We start from the raw sequence: 10,400 nt of genomic DNA, 5'->3' as shown, positions 1-10,400 counted from the left end.
GAAGAAGCCGTGACTCCAGGCAGTGTGTGCTGGAGCAGTTCGTGTGTGAGGGAAACTGCAGCTGTGGGCAGACCCATATTGGACTTTTGAGGACTTTCTCCCCTATGGAAAAGGAGGGGCCACGTGGAAGCAGAGAGAGATGCTGGGCCAAGTTTTTCCTGCTCCTGAGGGGCACATGGTGTGAAAACCGACTGCAACCCCCACTCCCATCCCCCTGCGCCTCAAGGCAAAGGGGGAGGGGGAAGGTGAAGAAACTGGGAACAAAAGCTGAGCCCAGGAAGAAGGGAGAGGTGGGGGGAAGGTGTTTTGATTTTAAGATCTGGTTGTATCTCCCATTGTTCTACTCTGATGTTGATAACAAATTAAAATTGTATTGGTTTTATTCCTTATGATGAGTCTGTCTTTTGCCGGTGACCTGTTTAAGTGGTGAGAAGCCCTCCCAGTCCTTATTTTGACTACCCCTTTTTGGGGCATCATGGTGCTCGGTTATGCACTGGGCCTAAACCATGACAGAGGTTCAACTTGAAGAGAAGGAAAAGCTTTTTTACTGTGAGGGTGACAGAGCACTGGAACAGGCTGCCCAGAGAGGTTGTGGAGTCTCCTTCTCTGGAGACATTCAAAACCCACCTGGACGCGTTCCTGCGTGACCTGGTCTAGGTGATCCTGCTCTGGCAGGGGATTGGACTGGATGATCTTTTGAGGTCCCTTCCAGCTCCTAATATTCTGTGATTCTGTGATTCTGTGAAGCATCCTCCAGGAAAGGCTTCAGGATCTTTGGGGCCTTGTCTTGTTGGAATGTTGCAAAGGAGAACGAGGAGTGACCAAACAGGCAATACATATGATTGGGGTCCAAGACTCAAACTGTTCCCTGGACTTCTTTAACAGTGCAGTCTTACCTTTAGCATGCTTTATGTCTCCAAACGTAAAGAATGCCAATCAATCACGTCATTCACTAGTGGGGACCTGAGATGCTCTTAAGCCTCACAGCAGCATTATACAATAAATACATACATAAATGTACGTATCTTTAGCTGTAACAAAAGAAGTTGCATAAATTACAGGCCACTGGATGACAGGAAACTAGTAAAATAATGATGACAGGACCCTGCTGCCATAAGCAACGCAAAATTTCGATGTTGCAGTGGAGCAAGGCTAACTGGGAATGCTCATTGAAGCCTAAGCAGGTACTCTACATGATTTCAAAACATTTTTCAGAGAATTGCTCGTATTTTAGTTGGGGCTGCATTCATAATATAGTTGGATACAATCAGAGATGCTTTAAGCTCTTTGCAATGAAAAGGCTCAGGCCTTCCCAAAAACCTACTCATGTGCAAGGCACTCAGAATTACTTAGTAGCACCACTGGCACAAAAAGGGTTCTCTAGGAATACAGAAGGGTCTAGATATTCATCATGCCTTCATTTTTTATGGAGGTGATGTCCATTACAGGTCTGAAATGGATTAATATCAGAAATATTTTTCAGTAAAGGCTTAAGAGTAGGGCTGCAGGAATACTGCAGTCCTTAACTGTAAACTGAATAACTGGAGCTCAGAAAGTCAACTGGTGCCACCAGAGCCTGAAGCAAAGGAGAGTGAACCATTCTCCCAAGGACAGTCTTTGCTCTAGACAGTGAGCTGGGATTACCAAATAGGTCAGTACTGAGTACAGTGAGCCCGTCACCACTGCAGGGTGTACCTGAAATACCACACTCTGTGCCAAGAAGCTGATATAAAGCAATCCAAGCAGAATCAGAAGAGCTAGTCATGGGCTTCCACAAGAGCCCAACTTAGTAACTAAGGAAACCTTCTTCTACTCTTTTTCTCTTGTCTTTGAAAGTATGTGATTTCTTGATTGTTTTTTCTCTGAGATTTCATCAGAGGTTGACAGTAGGTTTTAAGAGTCAGGTACCAGAACACTTCTGGATGTTAACTGCTCTGAAACTGCTGCTGCAGATGTTTTGTGGACTTCACAGAAATACACTAATCTCTCCAGCAGGATCACACTTAGCCAAGGCATCCCTCTTTCTCTTAGTTACAGAATTACTTCCTGACATCCTTCCCAGTGCTGTGTCCTTTCATCCGTGTGCAAGACACTCCAAGGAAATAAAAAGATGCTCAAATGTCACAAATATCATATCCTCAGTTGGAGGCAGCCTACAGCAGTGGTCAAAAGAATTTAGCCATGACAACACTGGGTGACCAAGCTCCAGCAATAGGATAAATGTGATCACACAAGTGAGAAGTAACAAAGCATTTGTCACTTAAACACTGGTAGTTTGGTTTTTGAAACGCAGTTCAGTATTATACACACATATACATGTTCAGATATTCGCACAGGGCAATCTTCATTCTTTATATGCTCAACACTACATGATTAATGGTAAAGTATGTTAAAAAATATCACAGCTGTTTTGCTTTCATGAGCTGCTTCTATACAACAGTTGCCATACTGGTATCGTAACACCATAACACAACCTTGCAAAACAAAGGATTTTAATCATTCATCCTTGATGTTTCAGATTTCCTGTCCCTATTTATCATCAGTTACAATACAATTTCTGTATGTAATCCCCAACAAAACTACACTGTTTGGCCAAATTTGCAAATGAAAATGTAAGTTCTAACGCATTAAACTTCCAGCTCCCAAAGGACATTGTGAACTACTGTCATACAATGAACAGCATTCTTATGAGTGATGAAGATTATAAATTACTATGACATACAGTTATGCAAGATAATGTCCTAGGCTTGCTGATGTAATTCCCATTGCATTTGAAAATCCACATCCCTGCTTTTGCTAGTGCTGAGTCTGGCCACAACATTTACTGTAAATGCTAATCAGATGAGCAGGGCAGTTGGGACTGAGTGCAAGACAGTACTACATCTTACCTGTGCTTTGCTGTATACGTTCAAAAACTGAAATGGTGTCATCACTCAGGAAGTAGGAAATAATGAATTTACGATCCTTGTCAGCAGGACTATCTGTGACGAGTTTTGCAACAAAGCGCAGTATGTTACTTTCCATGCCATTTCTAAAAAGCAAAAGAAGAGGTAAGAAATCAAAAACAGAGTATGAGAAGTTTTGATCACTAAGAGATGCATTCTCCTGAGTTTTGCAATGTTAATTGTGTTATTCCTGGACCAAGAAAAGAAATGGCATAAGATTCTCTGCTTTGTCAAAAACCATTTTCAGCTTAAATTAACAGAAGGAGCTAGAGTCAGCCAGATGTAAAGGAGTAATTTTCAGGGGGAAATTACTTCTCTGTCACAGGTCTGGACTAAATTTGTATTCAAATTCAGTTGCAAATCAAGTACCAAGTTTCTTGCCAGAAAATTATAAAAGAAGAACACATTTAGGTATGTATATTCTCAAATCAAATTCTGAATAGCAACACATGCTAGGATTAAGTCCACAAAATCAGGCCCACCAGATGATCTCACTAGTTGGATATTTAGTAAGTGATTTTGCGTCAAATTACTTGAAGTACCGTTATATGTACTATCAATACATTCCCAAGCCTCTTTCTAGTAGCTTTCTTCTTTTACAGAGGTTCTATAGGTGAATCTCTAGCATGCAACTTTGCTTTTGACTTAGGATTTCACAACCACTGCCTGACAAACCATTTCATGATGGAAAGTAAAGGGTTAATGCTTTAATATTGCTATTGTAAACTGTGTGAAATTCAGCAGACAAACAAAGGTAAGTGCCAGAAAGTCAAACAGAAAAACAAATCAGACCCCTGAAGCATACAAAATTCCTAATTTCCAGACTAAGACATCCATCAAACTCCTACTGAAGGTAGCAGAAGGAAAGGAGGTAGGGGATAGAAGAGTCAGAATATTTGCCTGCTCAAAAGAGAAACTTTGCTGACTCTGGAGAAAACTGGAGTATCATGTCTCTAAACCAGTCCTCATGCACCTGTCCCTTAAAAATCTGACGAGCTGCATATTTTGCTGAAAAAATGACATCTCTACTTAACATTTATCTCCTGCACAAAAAGACATAATTATTAAATTTTGGAATTATTTTTCACTGAAATACCTGTCTTTCTCCATGAATTTCTTGAAATCTTTTTGGGGACGCTTAAGAATCAGACCCATACAGGAGCACAGAGAATCCTCTTCGGAACCAAATCCAGTATAAGGAGGAAACTTCTTTTCTGGTTTTGGAGGCGGTGGAGCCTTATATGAAACTGGGGTGAAATCTTCTACAAGAAAGACAGCAAGACTTATTTATTACTGTTCTGATGAAGCCGTTCTACTAAGGATTTAGCTTCCAATATGAATACTTAGCAGTCTATTTCTGTAACAGAGCACTGACCAAAGTCAAACCACAATCTCTCCTACTGTTACAGGGTGGGAAAAGACTCCATAGAAGCCAGCAGCAAAATTATAGTTTCTTCAAGGGCTTCAGGATTTCATCTATAATCTTAAAATGTTTGAGAAACACGATTATGATACACAGGCTAAAGGAAAAACAAGTACAGTTTCAAAACAGGCTAAAATAATAAATTAACGACTCTAAATTTTTCATATTTCTTCTTTAAGACAACATGATAAAGTAAATACTTGGCTTATGAGGTTCCACCGTCTGCTTTTTACCAGAGGGAAATAAATACATAAATTAATAAACTTTTATTCATTTTCTAATCATACATATATGGGAAGAATTTGGTACATTGTTTCAATACAATAGTTTCAGTCCACATGTCACTATCCAGAGTTTCAGAGGTTTTGTTTTCATTAATTTCTCCCCATCTCAGTTCTTTCTTCGCAGTGATCAATGGTCCTGACTATCCCAGATACACAGCAGGAGCTCTCCTGACTCAGCAGAGACATGCCTGGTCAGGGACCTGCACTCACTTCCCATCTTTTGGGCTGCTCCCAAAAGCCCTGCTGCCCAAAGGTCCCTCCTCACTCCTCTCTTGCAGAAAATCTTGCTGTACTATTTGGGCCCTTGTTGCTTCCCTGTGCTGCTCTTTCACTGCAACACAGCTTCCAACTGTCAGTGAGGTTCCTCTAAAACTTTAAGAGCAATACAGTCTGCTGGTTAAATAAGGCTAACAGAAAATGGAAAAGGTGACAGGAAGAAAGTAATTTGTATATGGGAGAAAGTAAATGGGCAGAACTGCAAGGTCTTAAGGCATGAAGACATAAATCATAGGAATGGAGGATAATTCAGGTTGGACAGGACCTCGGGGAGACTCTATCGTGGTCTCCTTGCTTAGGAGAGGGTCAGTTCCAGGCCAGACCAGGCTGCCCAGGGCTGTGTCCAGTTGGGGTTTAACACCTCCCAGGATAGAGGCTGCACAGGCTGCCCTGGCAGTCTGCCCCAGGGAGAAAAGTTCTTCCTGATACCTACCTCTGAGCCTCTTGTTTCTGCTTATGCATGTTGTCTCGTGCCCTCCCACCACGTACCCCTGTGAAGAGCCAGGCTGCCTGGTCTCAGCAGCCTCCCCACAGATAGGCACAGGCAGCTGCTCGGAGCACTTCCCACACCGAGCTCCATGGGGTGCTCCTCAGCCTTGACCATCCTGGGATCACCCCTGAACTTGTCCTGGCTGGTCCATGTCTTTCCAGTCCTGGAGGACCCAAAAGGGGGCACAGTACCTTGATGAGGTCTAACAAGCACTGAGCATTTTCCTTGATTTTTGAGCAGCTCAGGCTGCAGTTGGCCCTCTTTGCTGTGGCCCCAAGCCCAGCTTGCTGCCTTCCACAACCCACAGAGCCCTTCCCGCACCAACATGAGTGCAGTGAGAAGGTCAGAGCTAACTGTAGTCCAACTGGCGCAAAACTGCACGCATGGACCTACATCACCTTCACACCTGGGTGGGCAAACTGGAAGAAGATGGATCATAAACATTTTCTGAATTGGTTTGTGATTAAAATGTTTTAAACATGGCTACATCAGAAGACCAAAGCAACATACTCTCAAAATCTGACTTGTTTAACAGCAGTATCAAGTTGAAAAATACGGAAAAAACATTCCGATGTTGGAGCTTTTCTTTAACTTGAAAACACAATGAGGTCTCCTTTGGCCTTCACCTCTTAGAAGAATATGGTCTGACTTGAAAAAGCCAATACCTTCACCTGAAATCAGACACGAGGTGGGTTGGCAAAACCACGCCATCGTTTTTCTCCATAAAAAATCATACGTGCCCTTTCTGTGATTCAGAAGTACAAAGGCTGAGCCCATATGCAAAATAAAGCCCATTCTGAAATTGCCAAAGCCACTGTCACCGTGGAAAAGTGTATACACAAACGCACTAAAACCCTATTTTCTAAATTCAGTTTGTGACAAAATCGCTCCCATTTTCGGGAGTGCGATGCCACGTAACGTGTGCACGCCGCTGTCCTGACGAGCAGCACGGCGCACGCAGACCGACAGATACGGAGCCAGGCGGAAAACCCCGATGCCCCCAAGCCCGGGGCCGGTGCCGACCCGGGCATCCCTCGGCCGCGCCGTGGCGCCCGTCGAGGACAGCGCCGCCAGGACAGGCGGCGGGTCTTGCGGGTTCCCGCGCTCCCGCAGCGCCACCTAGCGGCGGAGAGGGAGCACCGCCTGCCGCCGGGGGCCGGAGTCGGGGCTCTTGTCATGAGGGTCTCGCTGCCATGCACAAAGTTTACCGCCAGCTTTTTAAGTACGCGCTATGCCAATCTGCACTATTTTCTCCCTCCGAGGCTGGAGGTCTGTAACAGTGCGATTTTAGCAGAAACAAGCCCCTTCTCTTCGCACTGCCACAAATAATGCGCGTCCTGCCAAAAGAGTGGGGGAAGCCAAGGCAGTGGATTGAGCTGATAAACTGAAAAGATAAGCTAATGTGCTTGCACGCAGGTCACAGTGTATACACATTAACACTCACACATAAGGTACTGATTAAGAAATGCTAAAGCGTTTCCCTTTGTATGTACTTTAGCACATGTGGATGAAAATTAGGTTTATAAACTAGAAGGAAACCACAAAATAAGAAAAATATTGTGCTAGCCCCAAAGAGTATGTTCAATCTCTCACAACCCAAGCTTGGAGTAAACAAAGTCCAAAGAGAAGTTCACTGATTTGGTTCCCATCCTCTTCCCGATGCAAAATGACCTTGCTTCATTCAGAGCCACTGAAGAGAAGAACACAAACATCCAGCCTGGTGCCCCCTACAGCTTCCAGGATTTTAAAGGATTATTCATTCAGATTCTCTGCTGTCAATAAGGAAATTCAGAAGGAAATTTCCATGGAGAAATACCGTTTACAAAACTAGTTTAAAAAATCATTTCTGCAACTTTTGCACAGCTGGCTAGGAGCAGCAGACTAAAAGCCATACTCAAGCTCAAAACTCATTTCATCTTCTCTCTGCCACACACTGTTAGGGTAGAATCAGACAGCTTGCACTTACACATCAAATGCACTCCTCTCAAGGTTATCACTGTTTCTTAAGAAAATTACCTCTGCCCAACCTGCAAAAGGAATCAATGCTCTCTTCTTCCAGGCCCTTACCATTTTCAGTGTGAATTTGCAGTGGGTAGAGGGTAAATTGAAAGTCTGGGATTACAAATTTCTACTTCCAGAAAGAATAGCACTGATATTTTCCCCATGGACAGTTTCACCCCTTGTTACTGCATCATTTGATGCCCAGCAGGACATGAGCTGGCACCATGGGGTTTATTTCACCTAGCATATCAAGCATGTATCATACACTAGTAACTTTTTCTCACAACATCAAAACCTGAGTGAGATTTGAACAAGCACTGGGAACAGGAAGAAACAAACCAGCTCCAGCCACATCTTTAGCATATACACAATTTGAAGGCAGCATAGACTTCTTAGTAAGAAAAAACAGATTCCACAAGAAGAATTTGCTACCACAGAGGCAGCACTAAACCAGCTTCAATGAGCTTGTCTGCTTTCAGTTTCAATACACATTGTAAGATTTTGGTATACACTGTAATTTTATCTTCTGCCTTTAGCTGAAGAACTGTAGGAAAACCCTCAACTGCTAGATAAAATCGTATTTCAAGGAAGAGTCAAGTGCTACGTATTTTGGATTACAATGATAACCATATGAATATCAGCATGTAGCAGGCAGGCAGTAAATTCTACCTTCAAAGGAAGAGGACAAACACCTTTGAGCCTTGCAGCCACTAACAGGAGAGAGAAATCCCACCAGCCTTGGACAATATAATAGGTGGCAACAACCTGGAGGGGTGACATTGTTAGCATGATGTTCTCTATACGTAAGAGGAGATGTACAATAAACAGCTGAGACCTGGTTTTTGTGAGAGTCTGTTTCACAATTTAGGTAAGAAGTAAAAGAAGGCGGCAACACCACCATCTTCACATGCATTTTGAACAAAATCTAGTGCTCACAGAACTGTCTATGCAGCTACAACATGACAGTGTTTATTGTGATTCACAGAAAATCTCCTTTTACAGAGTTTTACTTCATGATTATTCCAGTTACCTGAGGAAAAAAGGCATCTGCAAGTGTACAAGTATATTTAGAAGCCACTGCTCATTCTCCACCACGTGTAGTGGAGAGGTTAGACGCTGGAGAGACACTCATCTCTGATGAGTCCAGTGAAAATTGGCAGCAGGCTTTAATGCCCCCACTGAGGGAAAAGCAAGAAGTCAGCTGTTACCCAGCAGCAGCTGCCTGGCCAAAAGCACACATGTACTGTCCAGCCGATCACCCCACATGCTGCTCTGCCCAGGCAGCAGGTCAGAGAGGGTGCCTGAGAAATGAGGGGGTGGGAGGGTGAGGAGAGCTGGGACAGGAGAGGGATCGCAGGGTGCTGCAAAAAGACCTAACAGACAGGCCTGGGAGGTGCTGGGACACTGAAGAAAAATCAGTAGGAAACCAGATTTTACTCGTTTTGTTCCTTCAGGAACAATCTGTTATTTAAGAAAGAACACTTCATACTCAACTCTACACTTGATACTCAACTCTGTGCTAAGATACTGTATTTAGAGAGAAGAACAAGTATCAAGCTTCCCTTCAATGCACATCAGTATATTTCACATTCCAGCTGGCTGACCACAACACCTATATGGCTATAGAATATTTTTCTCCTTCTCTGAGGCTGCATGAGGAAGTCTGGATGGATGGTATCACACATTAAGACATTTTCTCTTGTATTCATAGCACTGCTAGATGACAGTAATGTCATTAGTTTCCTATTGAAGGGCCTTAGCTACTATTTACTCATGGAAAAGCTCTCCTTTGCTTTTCACAAAGATTATGAAAAGTAAAACAGGCAAAATCAACACTGGAAATATATCAGATACCATAATCATGCACTTCAAGGGAAATCTAAACTGCCTTTAATTCTGCTAAAGGGCAAATTCCATCAGCAAGCAACTTATGCTGAAACTGCAAAGTCAAAAATAAATGTCGCTGTCTTTAGGTTTTGCCAGAAGAGTGTAAATTGAAGGGGAGTAATGTGAAAACACAATGTAACAGCTGGATTGATGCCATGAGGTGCTGAGCACAGAGCCTTGATGCAAGAACTAATTTATCCACTTCCTTACTCTTACTCAAGTAAATGGTCTCCCCAGACTCAAACTACAATTAAGCACGTTTCAGTGTTTAATTGGATGGGAGCAGAATGCCGGGCACTCTGTGGGACTGAGCCCACTGAGAGTACCTTGTCTGTCCACCAGACGCAAACAAGATTTGTAACTCATTTGTAACCCTCACCTTTTCTCTCTCAAAACCTGCTTCTAAGCCAAAAACTACCCTGATTCTACTCCTAGTCCCTTCTAGTTTAAAAGTCCTACATTTTTTCAGTCTTGATGGGGAAACCAGGAAAGAATTTTACAGCAAATTGTGAGCATCTCTTAGCTCTCAGAAAGTGTGTGTTTTCTGTGAAGAAGACAGGCTGCATCAAGATGGATGGTTGTTTTTTTTTCATGTTAGCCAGAGTCTATTCATCGTGTATCCTTAAAGGCATGTGCAAAACACTTCCCAGTTTCCAGAAAGTCTAAACTAGAGTAGATCTTTGTGTGTTTCATGTTAAGGAGGCAGAGAAACTGGAGAGAGGAAAAAAAACAGAAAAATTATCACAGATATAAAAGAATGGACTATAGAGAAAAAATGAAAGGTTTCCCCTAGCAGCAAATGACCCAGGAAGCAGGTAGAGTGGTAAGATGGTATACTGGAACAGTGTTCAAATGTGTACAACGTTGTTATTAAAAGAGGATACTGAGCAGTTTTCTCCATGTCCAACAAAGGTAAGACAAAAAAGTTACTCTCTCAGTTTCCACAAACCAGCTTCAGAGTAGCTATTGGGTTGGCCAAAAAGTAATTGCATTTTTTCTGGGTAAACAAAAGGCGAATTTTTCGTGAGAAACAAAAATTGTAGTAAACAATATAGTGTCCATTTTGTTCAATTACCTTTTGCCATCTTTCAGGG

General features: G+C 42.7%; 1 protein-coding gene across 1 annotated transcript in view; it reads right to left on the bottom strand.

Moving 5' to 3' along the window:
- Positions 1–2,888: 2,888 nt before the first annotated feature.
- EFHC2 (EF-hand domain (C-terminal) containing 2) overlaps positions 2,889–10,400 on the bottom strand; it is a gene marked incomplete at its 3' end in the record, with an annotated part of 36,459 nt that continues 28,947 nt past the window's right edge. The window contains exons 8-9 of the mRNA XM_010185661.1: positions 4,042–4,207; positions 2,889–3,031 (exon numbers count right to left, since the gene is read on the bottom strand). Coding sequence (XP_010183963.1) covers positions 2,889–3,031; positions 4,042–4,207 — 309 coding nt within the window. The remainder of the gene's footprint in view (positions 3,032–4,041; positions 4,208–10,400) is intronic.

The sequence above is a fragment of the Mesitornis unicolor genome, unplaced genomic scaffold, assembly GCF_000695765.1.
Source record: "Mesitornis unicolor isolate BGI_N332 unplaced genomic scaffold, ASM69576v1 scaffold14350, whole genome shotgun sequence".
Lineage (NCBI taxonomy): Eukaryota > Metazoa > Chordata > Aves > Mesitornithiformes > Mesitornithidae > Mesitornis > Mesitornis unicolor.
The sequence above is the reverse complement of the archived record's forward strand: the minus strand, read 5'-3'. Positions and strand labels throughout refer to the sequence as shown.